Source organism: Micromys minutus, assembly GCF_963924665.1.
Source record: "Micromys minutus genome assembly, chromosome: 27".
NCBI classification, from domain to species: Eukaryota; Metazoa; Chordata; class Mammalia; order Rodentia; family Muridae; genus Micromys; species Micromys minutus.
Window position 1 is genome coordinate 29,794,352 of NC_137962.1, and position 20,080 is coordinate 29,814,431.

Consider the following 20,080-nt stretch of genomic DNA (forward strand, 5'->3'; position numbering starts at 1 on the left):
ACTTCATTTTGTGGTTAAGTCTGCTTTGATGCTTCTTCACTGGGACATTTTCCCAGAACTTTTGTGGATGACCTAAATGCTGTGTAGAAGTCTTAGCTGGGTGCTTTTAGAATGTGTACTTTGTGGAACTTGTCTGGTTTCTTTTTATCATGATTAAACGTGAGCTTTTGGCGAGAGGCATGACTACTAGAGAAACAAAGGGCCACTTACATTATTCTATGTCATGGTTGCACATTGTAGCCACAGCTCATTCCTGCCAGCTTCCTTCACCTCCATTGTCAGTGGCACTCTTGTGGAGAATGTCCCTGTAATGGTGTGCAACCACCCCAAAGAAGTCAGGAGTTATGCTCTCTCCTGGAAAGGAGACTATACATACAAATTTAGAATTCTTCTAAAGGGAAATGTCTCATGCTTTTTCTCCATTTAATTGTTTATTCAGCCTCAACTTTTAAACTGTATTTCTCTCGACTCTTTCACATGATAGGTCTATGTTCATCTTATAGTTATTTTAATAAAAATATTTTAAAATTCCTATTTCCTGAGTAACAATTCTCCTTAACCTATTCCGATATTTTTTAAATGGGTATTCTTTTTTTTAATTTATTTATCTTATTTATATGAGTACACAGTAGCTGACTTTAGACACAGGAGTCAGATACCATTACAGATGGTTGAGAGCCACCATGTAGTTACTGGGAATTGAACCTAGGACCGCTGGAAAGCAGTCAGTGCTCTTAACCACTGAGCCATCTCTCCAGCCCCCTATTTCAATTGTTATTGCAAAATAGTACTACTGGCCAGCATGTAAAGAAAAGAAATTTGTTTCTCATAATTTTCGGGCTGGGAGAGATGGAGTTACTGACAAATGCAGTAGCTAATGGGAACATATCTTTGTTTTCCATTATTATTATTATTGTTGTTGTTATTATTATTATTATTATTTAATCTTTTTTTTTACAATCCACTTGTCATTCCCCTCCCGGTCTTCCAACTGTTCTTCATCCCATACCTCCTCTCCCATCTCCAAGAGGATGTTCCCACACACACCCACACTCAACCAGACCTTCCCACTCCCTGTGGTCTCAAGTCTCTCAAAGTTTAGGTGTGTCTTCTCTCACTGAGGCCATACTCAGCAATCTTCTGCTGCATATGTGTTGGGGTCCTCATTTCAGTTGGTCTTTGCTGTCTGGTTGAAGGTTCAGTGTCTGAAAGGTCTCAGAGTTTCCAGGTTAGTTGAGATTACTGGTTTTCCTATGGGTCACCCTCTTCCTCAATTTCTTCCAGCTTTTTCCTAATTCAGCCACAGGGGCCCCCAGCTTCTCTCCATTGGTTGAGTGTAAATATATGAATCTGGCTTTTTTAGCTGCTTGTGGGGCCTGTCAGAGGGCAGCCACACTAGGCTCCTGTCTGTAAGCACAACATAGCATCAGTAACAGTGTCAGACCTTGGAGCCTCTCCTTGAGCTGGATCCCAATTTGGACCTGACACTAGACCTCCTTTCCCTCAGTCTCTTCTCCATTTTTGTCCCTGCAGTTCTTTTAGACAGGGACAATTCTGGGTCAGAGTTTTTGACTGTGGGATGGAAACCCCACCCCTCCACCTGATGCCCTGCCTTTCTACTGGAGGTGGACGCTTTCTTTTCTTTCACCACTGGAGAATACCTAGGTTGTGAAGGTAAGAGATTCATTGTGGTTCATCAAGTCCAGAGTCTGATAAGTCTACCTCCACCCAGCGAGAACCTCTTGCCTCTTCGGTACATGAGAGACATTTGAAGAGTCAAAGCAAGAAGCAGCCTTGAGCAGTCCATTCTCAAACCCACTGGTCTAGTCCCCAAAGAGGTAAAAATCAGAAATGATAGTGGACCCATTCATAAAGTTTCCACCCTTCTCACTGCACCCCCTGCCCCCACAAGATCTTGTCTCCCAATACTGGTATCAGAGAAATAAAGTTCTAATTCATGCACTTTGAAGGAGCCATGTTGTAGTTGAGGCCTATTCTTGTTTCAAAGGTAGAACCACTTTCTGAAGCCTTGTATGGCAGAAGGACAAAAGAGCTCCCTCAGGCCTCTCCAAAAGGGCACTACAATCTCATTCATGAAAGTGCTCCCTTGGTGATGCAGTTGCCTTCTCAGAGGCTATGCCTCCTGTGTGCTAGCAAGCATCGTGTTGTGAATAGAGATCTGAGAGAACTTGAGAAAGGCAATGCCTTACTGTGTTTCAGTTCATGGTAATGGGACAAGAAGCAGACAATGAGAATGTCAGATCTCACCTGACTTTGCCTTTTCCATCTGTGTATCTGCATCTCTAGACAAGGAGACGGTGTCATTCACATTGTAGGCCAGTGGTTCTCAGCCTGTGGGTCATGACCCCTTTGAGAATTGAATGGCCCTTTCCATAGGGGTCTCATGTTAGATATCCTGCATATCTGATATTTACATTATGACCCATAACAGTAGCAACATTGCAGTATGATTAATGACAAAATAAGTTTATAGTTGGGTGTCACCACAACATGAGGAACTTTCTTAAAGAGTCACAGCATTAGGAAGGTTGAGAACCGCTGTACTAGATAATTCATTCGTCCTAAACTAGCTCTGACAGGAAATGCCCATAGACGTGCCTGGCAATGTGCCTTATAATCTCTTACGCAGTCCCAAACTCAGGCAAGATAATTGAAGTTAACTGTTATATCCTGTCTTGGGAGTTAGGGTTTAACTGTAAGAGTTTTAAAGAGGCACAGACATCGCATGATAGCCAAATTCATTTATTAATATAGAACTTAAAATTGCATGCATACTAACTGAAAATTGCATACATACAAAATTACTAGAAAACAAGGTTTGGACATCTTAATTATCTACTCATAACATGGTGTTATTATCACTTACCAAACAGAAAGATAGTACTCGATGCTATTCTCTGTGTACACGAGGGAAAGAGATCACAAAATCACAGGAGCAAATAGTTTCTATCACATACAGCTTCGGAGTTCAAGTCTCTGGCTTTGTAGCAGGAGGCAGGTTGGCAACCTTCGCTTGCGAAATCTTGAATCCCATGTGGAATGCTTGGATAGGACATGAGATCCCTGAATTCAGTTGATAATTTTAGTATGATAAAAATGTTTCAATCTCCCCGCTATCTTAGTCACTTAGGCCATCTTTTCTGCTTTCGATTGAGAATGTCTATTGATAGTTCTCTGTACTGTGATGCTTTTTTTTTTCCAGACATTTCGGTCAGCCTGTTAGCAGTTGTTGTAAGCTTCTGTGGCCTAGCCTTGCTGGTTGTCTCCCTTTTCGTCTTCTGGAAATTGTGCTGGCCTTGCTGGAAGAGCAAGTTTGTGGCCCCCAATGTCAGTGCCCTTCCGCAAAGCATCTCGAGTGCTCCAACTGAAGTTTTTGAGACCGAAGAGAAAAAAGAAGTCGAAGAAAATGAAAGGCCAGCACCAAAAGCTATTGAGCCTGCAATAAAAATCAGTCACACATCCCCAGACATCCCAGCAGAAGTGCAGACTGCTTTAAAGGAGCACTTAATTAAACATGCTCGCGTGCAAAGGCAAACGACGGAGCCTACATCTTCATCCCGGTAAGGAAGGGTCTCAGGTGGGGTCCTCTGGGTAGGTGTGGGAGTAAGGATGGAGAACAGAAAGAAATGAGAAAAGTCAAGAGCAGGAGAGGAAGGAGGAAAAAGAAAGAAACATACAATAAAAGCATACAAGGCAATCAAGAGACAAAGGGTAGGACACAGAAGGGGACACGGATGGAAAGATCAAGGGACAAGAAGCAGATATAGGGAGTGACTTGGTAGTAATTAAGTCAAATCACACCAGTTATTTAACTCTGGCCCTTGAAATGTCTTCAGCCCACAGTTGCCATGGTAAGTTTTCAATTTAATTTTATTAACTAATAAATAGTGTACAAACAGCCATTGGGGAAAAAATGTATAACAGAAACCTTGTGTGTGTGTGTGTGTGTGTGTGTGTGTGTGTGCGCGCGCGTGCATGCGCTCGAGCTACTCACACCAGAACTATCTAGCTGCGCACAATAAAAACAGAGGAGAGTTTTTAAGTGTGCAGTTAGTTAGCACCTAAACTGCAAACACAAACATGCTTTCTTTATCCGAGCCCCTATAGATCAAATTTTAATGCTAGACAATTCTACAGGAGCCTACATGTCACAGGTGTACCATGTAGCACACATTCTTTCTAAACTGTATTTCAGAGAAGTAGAGTAAGAAACTGTTACCACTGGCATGTCTAACCTCAGGAACAGTAACAAAGCAAGCAGGTGGGCCAGCCTGCAGTGCTGGTTACAGTGTACAAGCCAGCAACAACAGCTGCTAGCTAGTGGTTTTGAGGACATTTTTAGCCAGTGGCATTTATGGTCATTTAAAACTGTCGGCATGTGTGCGAGATGATCCCATATGCTTCTCTTGATTATTGTGTTATCATCCTTGAAAAATCACAAAGCAGTGTTTAAAAGAAGCAGGTTTCCACTGTCCACCAGGGATGTGTCCTGAGACCCCAGTGGATTCCTGAAAGCACCCAGTACCATAAATACCCTATGTACATACCTATACCTAGTCCATATATGTCCTACATGTGCATACCTATAGCGAAGTAACAGCAACAAGAACAAGATGGTAATTAAAACTGCATGAATCTTGTCCCAAATATTGCATTTTATTATGTATAATAGCTTTCTTTTCTGTTATAATATGCAACTGTATTTTCTCCATGATACGAAAAAAAAAAAAAAAAAAAAAAAGGACAGGAAAGTGTATGATACAGGCATTGTGACATCATGTTGGGGTTTAAAACCAGAACAACTTAAATGAACACATGGTGATACTGTGGCAGGGTCTCTGATAACCAAGGTGACATACTAGTGACCAAGGAGCCACGTGAACTGCACAGATATGGGGGGCAGTGAGTGAGCCACAATCCTGGACACAGAACAAAGTGACCAGTAATGCACCTCGCCGGTCAGAACAATATTCATTTTTAAATTTATGAATTGTTTACCTCTGGAATTTTCCATTCAATATTTCCAGCCCTCGGTTTGCCACTGGTAACCAAGACAACAGTTTGACAGAGACCAGAGAACATAAGAGAGGATAAAAGGAACTACTGTCCTGACAGTTAGGGAGAGATGACAACATAGTATTCAGAATTATCCAACTTCACCTGATAAGCAAATAAGTCTATTTACATAAGTAAATTCGAGCAGGGAAGATAATGCATTATTTTTATTTCAGAAAACATCATAAAAGTGAAATTTTTATCTCCAAAAATATTAAAGAAATATTGAAATAAAATAAAAAAATATTAAAGACAGAACATCTGACTATCCCTGGTTAAAGGGAAAATAAGTGACTAATGTACTGAACGTAGGGGCTGGGCTCCGGAGACAGAATGGCCTCTTTCAGTCAAGTGAAATAATTTTATTCTTGGATTCAATAATTATAGACAAAAGAAAACCCAGAGGAATTAGGTTAGAAATCTTCCTCTCTCGGTCTTAGAAACCATGAAAGTGGATAGCACACATTGGTACTGTCTGAGTGAAGAAGCGCTGTGCAGCTCGGGGATCTGGTCAGAAGGATGCTGTTTCATGTGCCCACTGACATGCCCTCGTCTATAGGGGAGATTACAAGGAGGGAAATCTTGGATACCTTAGTCCCCCTCCCTGCTGTGCCGCCACTATCCTGCAGAAAAGATTAGTAATCATCTCCGGGGAGATTAAATATTTTGCCTGATATTAAGAAAGCTTCAAGGAATGAGCATTCAGAATTATCCAGATGGATGGAACGTTTCAATCTTTAAACATAATGTGGGTTTTTTTTTTTATATACAGATAAAACTTGAGTTACAAAAGTCAGCTGAAGATAAGCAGTTTGGAGTTGAGAATATCCTCCTGCTTGTTTCAGTTCATTAAAATCTGAGATTGGGCGTGGCTATTTTACTGTGACTGATTATAGAGAGGACTCCAAACACACTTGGTATGGGGTCGAATGCCTTATAGAAAACTTCAACACTTCTGTGTCTGGAAAATCCTCATCGGTGTTGACCACTTCTCTGTGCGTATTACCTTTGTGTGGAGAAGAGGAGATTTCAGAGTTCTCTACGTAGTCACCACAGACATGAAATAGAGGTTACATTATGATAGATCAGATTGCCCGGCTCAAATGGCAAAATCAAAGCTACATTCACAATCCATGCACACATGTCCAAAACAAGCCTACCTTTAATTTTCCATTTCCTCATCTTATTAGTTCAGACAAGAGATGACATCATTCCTTTTCAAGTTTAAGTTATCCTTCTCCATGATGAGCAAGCATTCGGACATGTCTAGAAACTGGCAGCGTTGCTGGACACGGGAAGGTTTGGGGACATCTGACCCCTCCAGCTGTCAATCAAACTACTCAGGTTCACTTGTGTTTCTCCATTACCAAGATTCTCATGTGTCCATCTTGATTCACTCAATAAACCTAGATGTTTACTTCCGGTTGCCATCAACATGTTCTGTACCCTATCCCCTGGAAGACTCTGCAAAGAATCCTGTGATACAGACTTACATAAGTAGTGATCAGTGCCACCTGTGTGGTGGAGAAGGTGAACATCAGGGCACAGTGAGAGACTGTTTCCTGCTGAGTCAAGAAGTAAGGAGAGGCAAATAGGAGCCCATGGATTTTCCAAGGAGACTTGAGAGCGTTTCACTGACGGGAACGCTTACATAGAACACTGGGTACAGCTAGCCAAAGAGCCATTTGGTGGACATGTAAGCGGAGCCAGCAAGAATGAAGGTACATGAGACCTTAAAATCATGGCTAAGATGTTCAAAACTGTTCGTTCAAACACTGCATTCGGTAGAAGCCTCTTGTTTTCGAAAATTAAGTTCTCAAACCATAAGGACACGTGACCTTTTTAAGCCCTCCTGTTTTCTAGCACTGTGTAGGGAGACACAGCGATTGTCAAGGGGATGTTTTTGATTGATTGATCATTGATTCATTTCAGTTTATTCTGCTAGACATCGGGTGCTAAGAGGACACGGTGCTCATGTTGGAAGGAGGGCAAGGGTGATGTATTCACCGGATGCGTAGGAAAACCAATTTTCTGTTTATTCATTGATGGTGTGAGGAGGAAATGAACAGACACTGACAAAATAATCAGTTAAAGATGCAGAATTTCCTAAGGTTCATCATTACTGTCGGAGGATTCTAAGGACTCATGCTATGATGAGGAAACATGAGAGATCTCATTGAACAAAAGCAAGTAAATGTGTATAAGATAAACAGTGGCTACATGTTCTGATCAAACTAGCTATGACTGATTAAAAAACAATTTGTGAAATGACCATGAACAGTTTCACAAACAGTACAATGTACCTTGATATCAGAGAAATTAAAAATTATGTAAAACTGTAAGTCCTGAGTAATTTTATTTAATGTAAGGGTTTTATATGTATATGTATATATATTATAATTTATATATATATATATATATATATTAAATTCCTTTCAAAGGACAACAAAAACTGGAATTACTCATTCCAGGCACTGTATGGAATAAGAAAGAAGATAAAACAATAATAAAAGGAACATTTGAAAGAAATATGTAGCTAGCTAAGATATCAAGAAGCAATGCTTGTCCAGAACCATAGACAAAAGTTGATCTCCTTGGATGAAATTCGTGAAGCATGTGGTAAGGAAGTCCATGCCTGTGCTCCCTTACAAGGGGGTGCACTTGGTGTATGCACATACTGCTTTGCTCAAGTGGGGTGCCGCCTTTGATCAATGGTATACCTAACACAACAACCAGAGAACAGATTCTTCAAGTAGGTTGACTGGACACTTTTTCTGTATGACATAGATAGGTCCTGAAAGTCTCATGGAATTTGTCACAAAGAGCCCATCATAAATCATCTATATGAACAGACAGTTGTGCGGTCCCATGATGTTTTTAAATAAAATTTAAGAAGATGAACAACAACTTTTTGATAGCATGAATGTCACAGTCTAATAAAATACTGAAGAATGGCAGGCAGGAGAAACAGCAGGTAATTCCAATAGACCAGGCACTAAAACACAAGGAGAACAGAGGGTACCAGAGCAGCTCAGCTCACCCAGGAGATGGGTTTGTGATAGTCAAAAGATGGTCAAACGAGTGTTGCTATGGATGTCTCCTGAGCCTTACTGATACAGATTAAGATGCTTGCAGATAACTATCAGACTGAGCACAGGGTCCCCAGTGGAGCAGTTAGAGAAAGGACTGAAGGAGCTGAAGCGATTTGCAACCTCATAGGAAGAACAATATCAACCAAGCAGACCCCCCAGAGCTCCCAGGGACTAAGCCACCAACCAAAAAGTATATACATGGGGGGACTCCTCTGCATATGAAGCAGAGGACGGCATTGTCTGGCATCAATAGGAGGAGAAGCCTTTGGTCCTCTGAAGGCTCATTTCCCCAGTGAAGGGGGATACCAGGGTGTTGAAGGAGGAGTGGGTGGGAGGGGGAGCATTCTCATAGAAGCAGGGGAAGGGGAGATGGAAGAGGGGGGACAGGGGAAAAGGGGATAACATTTGAAATGTAAATACAAAAACTATCCAATAAAAATGAGATTAAATTAATTTTTTTAAAAAGTGTTGCAACGTAAGGGAAAGCCTAACTTGCCACTCTGAGTACAGAAACCTAATCCCAGAATAAGTTCCATCAGAACACATTTAAAAGTTCTAAAAATAATAAAAACATAGTCAAATTTTTGTTATATTATTATATTTTAGGTTAGTAATAATTTTTTAAAAGTTCTTCTGGCCGTTTAATGTGATTGTGTCATTTACCTTTTTTGTCTTCCTCCATCCAAACCCTGCTGTGTCCCTGTGTCCCTACTTGCTCTGTGTGCATATATGTTCCTAAACAGAAACGGAGCCTGCTTAGTCTATGTAATGTTACGTGTTTTCAGGGGGTACCATTTGGTATTGGATAGGCAGTGGGCATTCAGTTTCCTGGGATAGACTACTTCCCTCACTCTAAGCATTCCCTAACAGCCTGTAGCTCTCTGTGTCCGACTGAGTGAGGCCCAATAGGCTTCCCCCATCTGCTCTGAGGCCCAATAGGCTTCCCCCATCCGCTGTGAGGCCCAATAGGCTTCCCCCATCCGATGTGAGGCCCAATAGGCTTCCCCCATCCTCTTTGGCATGTCTCTCGTTGCGCTCACTCAACGCTTAGACACTGATGTTGGAGAGATTTTCTGGGTCTAGCTTCTGGCATTTCTAGGAGACACGGTCATACAACTCTCTGATCTCACCATTCCCCCCGCCCCCTTTCTCAGTGTTCCCTGAGCTTTGAGCTGCAGGGATGTTTTATAGATGCATCATCTGTGACCCGGCCCCACATCAGTGCATTCTGGTTGGTTGTGGGTCTCTGTTGTGGCCTCCGTCTGTTACAAGAGAGGCTTCCTTAATGAGGGTTGAGAGATACTGTGGATAGAAGAACAAATATTTAGACTTAGTTAGTGCTTTTTACTGGTTTACTAATGTAGTTAAAGGATCTCTAGGATTTACGACTCCACCAGTCCTGAGTAAGTAGCTAGATTCCAGTACCACGCACATTGTCCCACTTGCTGCGTGGTTCTCGAGTCTTGGAGAACTTAGAGGTGTCATGCCATGATAGTCACTGTTATGGTTCATAGATACCATAGCTGGGTAGGTCTGTTGGTTGCTTCCATTCTTTGGAAGCTTGCACAGGAAAGCTTACAGTACCATGAAAGACAGTCCCCAGGGAGGACACTCAGGTCAGATCCATCTCAAGGTCTCTGGGTGCTGTGTCTGAAGTGCATGGTGTCTTCAGCGATAAGAACTCACTTTCCACTGGGGTGGGGGTGGGGAAGCAGCCAGAGGCACTAACAGTAGTCTACAATATCTTGGGAGTCTTTTGGACTACTCTGGCTCAAAAAATAAAAGGGCTTTGCATGACAAGTGTTGAGGCTTTTGTTAGATGATATTTGGTTCTTGGAAGGAGCATAGTCAGCCAAGATGAGAAAATTTGATTTCAAGTATGATGAACTGGCTTACTTATAATTAATACTTATACTTTATTATAAGAATCTTTAGGTAGGTGATGATTGTATTATTCTTTATGATTTTTTTCAGACATCCTTACTGTTTTTCTCCTTCATCTTCTTTGTTAATCTCCGTCTTTCTCCATCTTCCCATCACCCTTCAGATCACTTGTGTTCCTTCCTCTACTGCTCCTGCACCCTGAAAAATGTTCCCTTTTTAAAACTTTCCTGGGTTTGTAGTTACTCCGAGATATATTCTCACATCTGAAGATTTGGTGTTAGGAGCCTCGGATGAGCTAGAATGTGTAGTGTTTGTCTTTCAGGGACTGGATTAATTTGCTCAGCAACACCGTTTTTCTAGTTCCATCCACTTACCAGAAAATCTCATGGTCTCACTTTCTGTGTAGCGGAATAGTATTCCATAATGTGTGTGCACCACGTTTTCATTATCCATTTGCCTGCTGAAAGTTTAGATTGTTTCCATTTCCTAGCTATTGTGACTAGAGAGAACATCAATTAACATGGCTGAGTAAGTATCTGTGGAGTAGAACTCGGAATCCTTTACACATAGTCCAATGAGCAGTAAAGTTGGGTCATGTGGTAGGTTTGTTCTTGGCTTTTCAGAGAATTTTCCACACTGATTTCCAGAGTGGCAGGACCAGTTTACAACAACCCCACAAACAACAAAAAGTGAAGGAGGGTCTTCTTCTTCTTCTTCCTCTTCCTCTTCTTCTTCTTCTCCTTCTTCTCCTCCTTCTCCTCCTTTTTCCTTTTACTTTTCCTCTTTTTCTTCTTTTTCTTTCACTTCCTCTTGTTTTTCTTCTCCCTTCTTTTGAGAATTCTATGTTCAGGTCCTAGGCCCATTTTCTGATTGAGTCCTTTGTTTTATGACTCTCTCTCTCTCTCTCTCTCTCTCTCTCTCTCTCTCTCTCTCTCTCTCTGTGTGTGTGTGTGTGTATGTGTGTGTGTGTGTGTGTGTGTGTGTGAGAGAGAGAGAGAGAGAGAGAGAGAGAGAGAGAGAGAGAGAGAGAGCTCTGTATATTTTAGAAGTGAATGCTCAGTCAGATGTGTTGCTCTGTCATTTGGTGTATTTCATCTTCACCTTGCTGATTTTTTTAAAGTTGTGCAAAAGCATTTTAGTTTTATAAGTCCCTTGTTCCTTGGGTAAAGTGTGAATCCTATTCATGATGTCCTTTCCTACATCTGTACCATGTAGGCACTGCCTATGTTTTCTTCTAGCAGTTTTAGTATTTTTTCTGGCTTTGTCTATTTAGTTGTGTGCTTCTTCTATCTGTATGTGTATGGTTTTTCCCTAGTTTGGGGAGGTTTTTTTCTATGATATTGCTGAGTGTATACTCTATGTAGTTGGCTTGAGTATACACGCCTGTAATCCAATACTTTGATCTTTTTATGGAGTCCTACCTTTCCAAATGGTGTGTGTGTGTGTGTGTGTGAGAGAGAGAGAGAGAGAGAGAGAGAGAGAGAGAGAGAGAGAAAGAGAGAGAGAGAGAGAGAGAAAGAAATTTGATTTTTCCCCACTCTTGTGCTTTATCTTCAAGTCCCGACAGGCTATCTTCTGCTTGATTCATTCTACCTGTAAGTCTTTCCTTTGAGTTTTGCCCTTCTATTCATACCTGTGAACTTGAATTTAGCTTTGCTTTGATTTGCTTGTGATTATCTCCTATTTCTTCATTCTCGGAATAAAAAAAAAAAGTAACTTTTTTTTTTACAGGAGTCCACAATAGAGATATCTCAGATGTTTTTCTGATACCAAACTTTTGAATGTTTTAAGTTTTAGATAATATGGAATTCTAACTTTGTTTATGCTTTATATTGTGGTATTAGTATTAATATGAGATCCTAAGGTTTAAAGGAATGTTTACCGCAGAATACAGATACATTACTGTGCTTAGTCCACAGGGAGTCAAATGTCATGCTTGGTTTTTTTGTTTGTTTGTTTCTTCTTTTTTAAAACTTGGTACAAATTAGAGTTATCTGGGAAGAGAAACTCCAGTCCTTCAAATGCTTCTGTCCAGACTACCTGCAGCAAGTCTGTAAGGAAATTTTCTTGATTAATGATCAGCATGAGGGGGTCCTGGCTTTCTGAGGGGTGAAACTCCTGGGTTGTATTGCAAAGTAAACTGAGCAATCCACAAGAAACAAGCCAGTAAACAGCATTCCGCCATAGCTTCTGCTTCCATCCCTACCTCTGGTTTCCTGCCTTGACTTCCTGCCCTGAATTCCCTCAGTAATGGAGTGTTCCTGAGAGGCTAAGTTGAAACAAACCCTTTCTCCCCATATTTTATCACAGCAGTGGACAACAGCCAATCCCTTCATCTCATACCATATCATCACCTGTTGCTACGTCTTTTTTTTTCCTCCTTATAACAAATGCTTCTTTCCAATTCCTCATCACTACTCCTCTCTACTTGATGACAAGTGTCCAGTCTGTCTCAAAGGAACATAAAAAGGTAGGAAATACTGGTCAAAAGTATGCTCCATTGGAGCTGTAATATAATTTCCAGATAATGATGAGACACAATCGAACTGTTTGCACAATGGTGACTAAGATATAAAACATTCCTGTAGGGGTGTAGTGCATTGAACTTAGAGATCAAGCTTTGGGAAGAAACGTGTATATAGTGGAATTTAAAATAGAAGTTTTCAAAGTGGTAAGGAACTGGGGGACTAATAGAGAGTTTTAAGGGAATGCTTTGAATATAGATACAGGGCTAATAACAGGAGGTTACCGTAAAGAAGTGCTTAGCTGACAAGTCAGTGAAGTGCCATTTATTTCTAAACTGTATCTTGTGGTAAAGGCAGACAAGAACAGTGGAATATTTCAGGCCAAGACACAGTAGAATAATGGATGTAGAGAAAGTATCAGCAACCACGAGAAGTCTGAGGCAGGTTTCTATCAAGCAGTGAAGTGTAGAGGACATCCCTAGGGCCCAGTTGTAGTCCTTTAAGGCCCAACACTTCTCCAAGAGCACCTGCATGAATCCTCGGAAGTCTGAAGAGTAAAAGATGCAGTGTATTTGAACACTTGCTAATCAGTCATTCCAAGAGAAAGGATACTGGGGGGAGGAGTTTGGGAGCGAGAGCTATGTGTTGTCATGATAACCAACTAGCTGGACTGACTTAGAATGTGCACCAATTACCCTGTAATTAGGGCACTGCTACTTGAATAAAAGTAACACTACAGTTTTATTCCATTAAGAGGGGCTCTGTAGAAGTGGGTCCTATTAGTGACTTCATGACCATGCACATTACATTCTGAGGCACAAAGAAGACATTTCTAAGTTTTAAGAGGAAAAACAAAAGGATTAAACTGTTATATTTGAAAGCCTTTGAAATCATGAAATAAGCTTAGGACACTCAATAATTAGGGTCTTTCAGGTTCTGTTCATATGAATCAAAATTGTTGGACAAGTAAAGTGAGTTTAGGAGGAATGTTGTTGCCTAATGAACTTTCTCAAGAAGCCTTAGGGCTTGCCAATTATGTAGTGATTAGTACCCTGTACTCTCCCTGCAAATTGGGTTATAGTGGGCCACTTTTAATGTTTCCAAACAACAATGGAGCCTATGGAAAATTTTTCCTCCTGTTTTATAAATTATCTCTGATCTTATTCTGAATATAATTTAGGTTGCTGGTCTTTTATTTTGCAATAGATGTAGGATCAATATGTATTACATTGTATGTCTAATGAATTATAATGGGAGAGGTCTAAGAAGACAGAATGCATTATGATTTGCAGTTTTGAAGTTTTAGTAAAGAATTTCATATATGTGGTAAATATTCCATTACTGAAACTGAAATAGTGAGTTTTAAATTAGCCATAGTTTTAATTAGTAGCTATTTTTATCAGGTCTACTATGTCTAGTATATTTCTTTCTATAAAAATAGTTTTTCAATTATGGTCAAAATTTGATTTAGCCATTATTATATAATATAGCATAAACTGTTACAATATTTATATTGCCGTTTTCAACATATATGATATATATTACAAAATATCCTTTAATAATATACTTAATTAGATATTTTACACCATGGAATTTGGCTTACAAATTCAGCATCCTTATTCCATTTCAGATTTAGATAGCTATTTTTAAAAGTGGGGTGGAACCCTCCTAAAATATAACAAGATACTGCAACCAAGTAAGCTTTGAAGTTTGGTATACACACATAGGTTATGTTATGTTTAAGTGAAATGTTATATAAAGCATATATGAATATTTTTAAGTATTTTCACACTTACTTAATATAGCACATTATTTAGTGCTGTTAGAGATTTTAGGAGGGGGAACGGCTCTGGCATCAACAGGGAGAAAGTGCTGAGTCTCCTTGAGTTGGGAGAAGAATGGTAGGACATGTTGAGAATCCTGTTTCTTCCCCATGGTGTTTAATGATGTGCTTGTGAGTGAGAAATAGCAAAACCTCTATACACTGTACATCTGTATGTTTCGATTATCCATTTTCAAACTTTTTCTTTGATAACTGACATTCTGGTTCCTCAAGCTAGCTAGCCCCTTTGCATCATTTGAGTGTGAGACAAAGACATAGACCTAATAATCCCGCACGAGAATGATGACATTTTTTTTCTCCTGACCCTGTCGTGTGGGGAGGGTGCATATTGCCAGTTCAAAACTACCTCGGAAGTGACTAACCTAAATGATTTCTGTGTATATGTGTATGTGTGTGTACAGCCACAATTCCTTCAGGAGACACCTACCAAGGCAAATGAACGTCTCCAGTGTTGACTTTAGCATGGGCACTGAACCTGTCTTACAAAGAGGAGAAACAAGAACCAGCATCGGGAGGATAAAACCGGAACTCTACAAGCAGAAATCAGTTGACTCCGAGGGCAACAGAAAAGACGACGTCCAAACCTGCGGGAAACTTAACTTTGCTCTCCAGTACGATTATGAAAATGAACTCCTAGTTGTTAAAATTATCAAAGCTTTAGATCTCCCAGCTAAAGATTTCACAGGAACTTCCGATCCTTATGTGAAGATCTATCTCCTTCCAGACAGGAAGAAGAAATTTCAGACCCGTGTGCACCGAAAGACTTTAAACCCTCTGTTCGATGAGCTGTTTCAGTTTCCGGTGGTTTACGATCAGCTAAGCAACCGCAAACTACACTTTAGTATATATGATTTTGACAGATTTTCCAGACACGACATGATTGGGGAAGTGATTCTTGATAATTTATTTGAAGTCTCTGATCTCTCCAGGGAAGCCACGGTATGGAAAGATATCCACTGTGCTACCACAGTAAGTAATAAGCCTTCCAACTTCTCTTTGACCGCTGGTGATATTTAAGACCAATCATTGCCCACATTATTACAGTAAATTCTGTAATGCTGTAGAACGTAAACTCCCAGTTTCTGCAAAGGTGGTATTTGATTACGTAGCAATATAACTTGGGTACCTAATATGGTACAGGTAACATTAGCAGGTGCACGAACAACAAAGTAGCTTTAACATGCTACTCCAAATGGGAAGACTTTTCTCTTTTACGAAAATACATGTAACCTGCCCCCGGTGCCAGTCTCTCCATGAGTGATGTTGAATTTTATCACTTAAAGTAATTTTATTTCACGGGTCAGACCTGAAATATTTGCTGATGCAACGTGGTTTGACCTGAAACAGCCCATGACTTTAGGGGCCTCCATGGGCTGTGCATGGTCACAGTATCTGGGGGCTAAAGGATCAAAAGAGAATTCTCCATATTAGAATTACTTTTTCATGATATGTATTTTTTTTCAATTACAAAATGAAATGGTATTGAAGCTTTTTGAAAGCAGTAAAAACAGAATAGAAATAAAGTAATCAACAATGCTGCCAATTATGTAAATGTTTTGATTTCCTGTTTCTGCACTGAATGCATTAAAATAATTATGGTTTTACTGAATTTTTATTTTGGCACTGATTCTGTTCCATGCTAATTTGTGTCTCGATGCATGACCTTTATTGTTTTAAATTTTTTAGATTATTAGTGTGTTTGTGAGTGCATTTGATTGTGTGTGTGTGTGTGTGTGTGTACCCTTACATACATGCAGAGTATGTGCATGTACCAAGACAGGCACTTACAGAGGTCAGAGGACAACCCTGTGGAGTGGGTTCTTTTCTACACTGACATGCCGTCCATGGATCTAACTCATATTCCCAGACTTACACTTCACATGCCTTTGCCTGCTGAACAATATCGTTGGCCAAAATGTACAGTAATTAAATATGTTATTCATGCAATTATTTTCTTGTTACACACTTAGATTAAGCATAAATCTTTTTTTTTAAGTGAGTTCTTCCAATCCACTTTTAGAAGGCTGACTGTCTACCATAGAATTACAGAAAAGGAATTAGCCACTTGCTCTCTGGTTTGATTACTAACTTGTTTCGATTTATTAATTTTCAAGTGGGACCATTTTACTCCTTACCATCGGGTTGTCTTGATAGGCTTATCGGTTTGTCTTAACATCTTACCAAAATTGATGTTGAATAGAAACAACGGTTTATTTTGTTTATTTTAAAAGAAAAAAAAAATTTATAAATTCAAAATAACCCCTTTCCTGGTTTTCTTTCTATTGGTATTTTCCTGAGGTGGTATTTGAAGTAATTGTTACTATTACAGATTGTGTGGCAACTGCAGTGTTGCAACATTGTCATAACATTTTCAGTTATTGGTTCATTGTTTCTCTATATTCTTGAAGAAACAAAGGGAAGGGCTGGGAAAAATGGCTTGGTGGTTAAGAGCCCTGGCTGCTCTTTCAAAGGCCCGGAGTTCAATTCCCGGCAACCATATGGTAGCTCACAACTGTTTGTAATGGGACCCGATGCCCTCTTAGGTGTGTCTTAAGACAGCAACAGTGTACTCACATACATAAAATAAGTATATCTTTAATAAAAGAGAGGAAGGAAGAATAAATTCTCATGGCTATTATTTTATGTATTATTTCTATATATCATATATTATTATTCTAATAAACTCACTATAAAACCCAGGCTGGCTTTACAGTCATGATCTCCTGCCTCTGCCCTCCAGGTTCTGATAGTACACGTATGTACCACTGTAACTGTTCATGAAACAATTTTACATTTTTTACTTATATTACTTTTCAATAAAAAGCAAATATTAGTGCAGATCAAAATCTGCCTCAAAAAAAAAAGTTCTATTCCTATTCGGACATCTATGAATTCAAGTTGCAATTGTAGGGTTTTCTGGAAAGAAGGAAGTAAAAAGGCAAGAAATGGATAGCCAACAGAGAATCCCATCACCCACGTCCTACAGAAGCTTGCAAAGGTGAAATAACATGCAAATTAGATATGAAAAGGAACAAATGCTTAAGTAAAAGGCACATGATCATTGTGTTAGGAGATACATGCATCAGAGTGTCTCTAGAGCATTTCCCCTCATATATCTAAAGCCCTTCCCAAGATCTTCCCAAGAAACTAAGACCGCCCATTCCAGGAAATCATTTTTCTTCCCGAAGCCTGAGCTCCATATAACTTTGTTCTTATTATATAAGTAGTCACCAAAAACTTCCTCTGTCGAGTTCATATTCAATTTTAAAGTGAGATAAATAAGAGTAAACATCGGTTTGAGTTGAGGAAGAAATCTAAAATGAGACAAATAAAGGAATAAAGCAATCCTCCACCCACACCCAGTCCAAGTGTGTGTTTTATTTAAAATCATCCAGGGATGGCAACAGAATTCTGAAGAAAACGGCACTAGGAAGAGAAAACAAATCAAGATCGATGAGTATCTTCAGTGAGAATCACATGGGTTAATATAAGGAATTGTCGCTTTTTTTTTCTCTTAAAGTTTGTTATTAAATAACAAAGAAGACATCAGGAGTGTGTGCTTGTTATGGATAAAAAATGTTTCATTTTATAGATCATCATATTAACTCCATATCATACATAAAGCAATCTGCTCATCTCCTCTTAATGAACACAGAAAAACTGCTGACTTTAGGAAGGCTCTAAGACTAGCACAGTATACCCTAGGTGACCATTTCTGTGACAGGAAAGGAAAATCACACGCTTAGATTTAGTTATATAGAATTTAATGACGATCACTACTTACTGTCAAAAGTGTTAAGAACCATGGGGATGATTATAAAAATAATAATCTGTGAGACATTTTTCATATTTAAAATGCGAGGTTCTTATTCAATGTTTAGTTGGTGCATTTAAGTGAATTTTTAAATTGCTATGAAAACAAACACTTTGTATATTTACATGTAGACTTCCCACACATAGCCAGAAGCCATTGGGTCTATAAATGAGAAAAACAATTCCTTCAAAACATTTACTTATTCATTTATTTGTTCCTCCATCCATTCATTTCATATGTATGTGTATCCACACATGTTTGCACATGAATACATATATGCATGAGTGGAAGTCATAGGAAAACTTGTAGAAATTGGTTTCTCTTCTTCTGCAACATGGGTTGGAGGGCTTGAATTCAAGTCATCAGGCTTGGCAGCAAGTCCCTCAGCCTTCTGAGCCCCCTCACTGACCTAATTCTTTTTATCAATAAATATACATTTTGACCATTTACTTATTTGGCCTTCTAGTAAGTCAACATTTATAGCAACAACCATCTCCAGAAGCATTTAAAGATTCTTCCAAGACACAAGGAAAAGAGACATGTGTTCATATAGCCTTTTGAGCGGGTTTGTGGCTATAAGATATCTTAATAGATTATTTTATAGCACAGGACTTGCCAAGTGGTATGTGGATGAGCGGTGCCAGCCTTTCAGAGCTCCTAATGTTCCCATTGAGCTGCATGTAAATACGGACATCTTATCATCTATGAGATGCATGTAAATACGGACATCTTACCATCTATGAGCTGCATGTAAATACGGACATCTTATCATCTATGAGCTGCATGTAAATATGGACATCTTACCATCTATGAGCTGCATGTAAATACGGACATCTTACCATCTATGAGCTGCATGTAAATACGGACATCTTACCATCTATGAGCTGCATGTAAATACGGACATCTTACCATCTATGAGCTGCATGTAAATACGGACATCTTACCATCTATGAGCTGCATGTAAATACGGACATCTTACCATCTATGAGCTGCATGTAAATACGGACATCTTACCATCTATGAGCTGCATGTAAATATGGACATCTTACCATCTATGAGCTGCATGTAAATATGGACATCTTACCATCTATGAGCTGCATGTAAATATGGACATCTTATCATCTATGAGCTGCATGTAAATATGGACATCTTATCATCTATGAGCTGCATGTAAATATGGACATCTTATCATCTATGAGCTGCATGTAAATACAGACATCTTATCATCTATGAGCTGCATGTAAATACGGACATCTTATCATCTATTATTATGTTTACATGAGCACTTAAATTTTTAGTGAACTTTTTATTCTGAGGCTATATTCTTCATTTTTCCTCCACTAATACTAGACCTGTCACAGGATCAAAATAATGCCATTTGTAGACTTTGCTATTAACAAACTTTCTCCTAAACATCAACTATGAGGTGATATATTCACCGTTAAATTTTTTAAAGTGACCAAATTCCAATTTGCTTTTAAGTAAATATATGTGGCACAAGGTGGGTGACTGGGATGTTTGGCTCGCTGTGTAACCGGAGACCAGGAGGCAGTACCACAGACACAGGCTACATGTTAGTTTAAACTCCTCCCCTCCTGCTACCTTTTGTATTGCCATGGAAGTGGAACTCATCCTGATAGCAGAGAAAATTAAAGTTGAGATATAAAGTTCTAGTTGGCTGAATGTTGGCTTTGCGTGTACAAAGCCCAAATTTTCGTTTCTGGCATCCTATCATTGAGTATGAGCAGACACCTGTAATACCGGCACTGAGAGAGAACAGCAGAAGGATCAGAAGTTCAAGGTCATCCTTAACCATGAAGAGAGTTTTCAAGTCTCAAAAAAAAAAAAAAAAAAACAGAAAACAGGCAAACAGCAAAACCCAGAAAATCCAAGTCCAGGTGGTGCA

General features: G+C 39.4%; 1 protein-coding gene across 1 annotated transcript in view; it reads left to right on the plus strand.

Annotated features, from left to right (window-relative positions):
- SYT10 (synaptotagmin 10) overlaps window positions 1–20,080 on the plus strand; it is a gene marked incomplete at both ends in the record, with an annotated part of 58,313 nt that overhangs the window by 14,059 nt on the left and 24,174 nt on the right. The window contains 2 exons of the mRNA XM_080939410.1: window positions 3,224–3,581; window positions 14,762–15,329. Of these exons, the coding sequence (XP_080795536.1) occupies window positions 3,224–3,581; window positions 14,762–15,329 (926 nt within the window). The remainder of the gene's footprint in view (window positions 1–3,223; window positions 3,582–14,761; window positions 15,330–20,080) is intronic.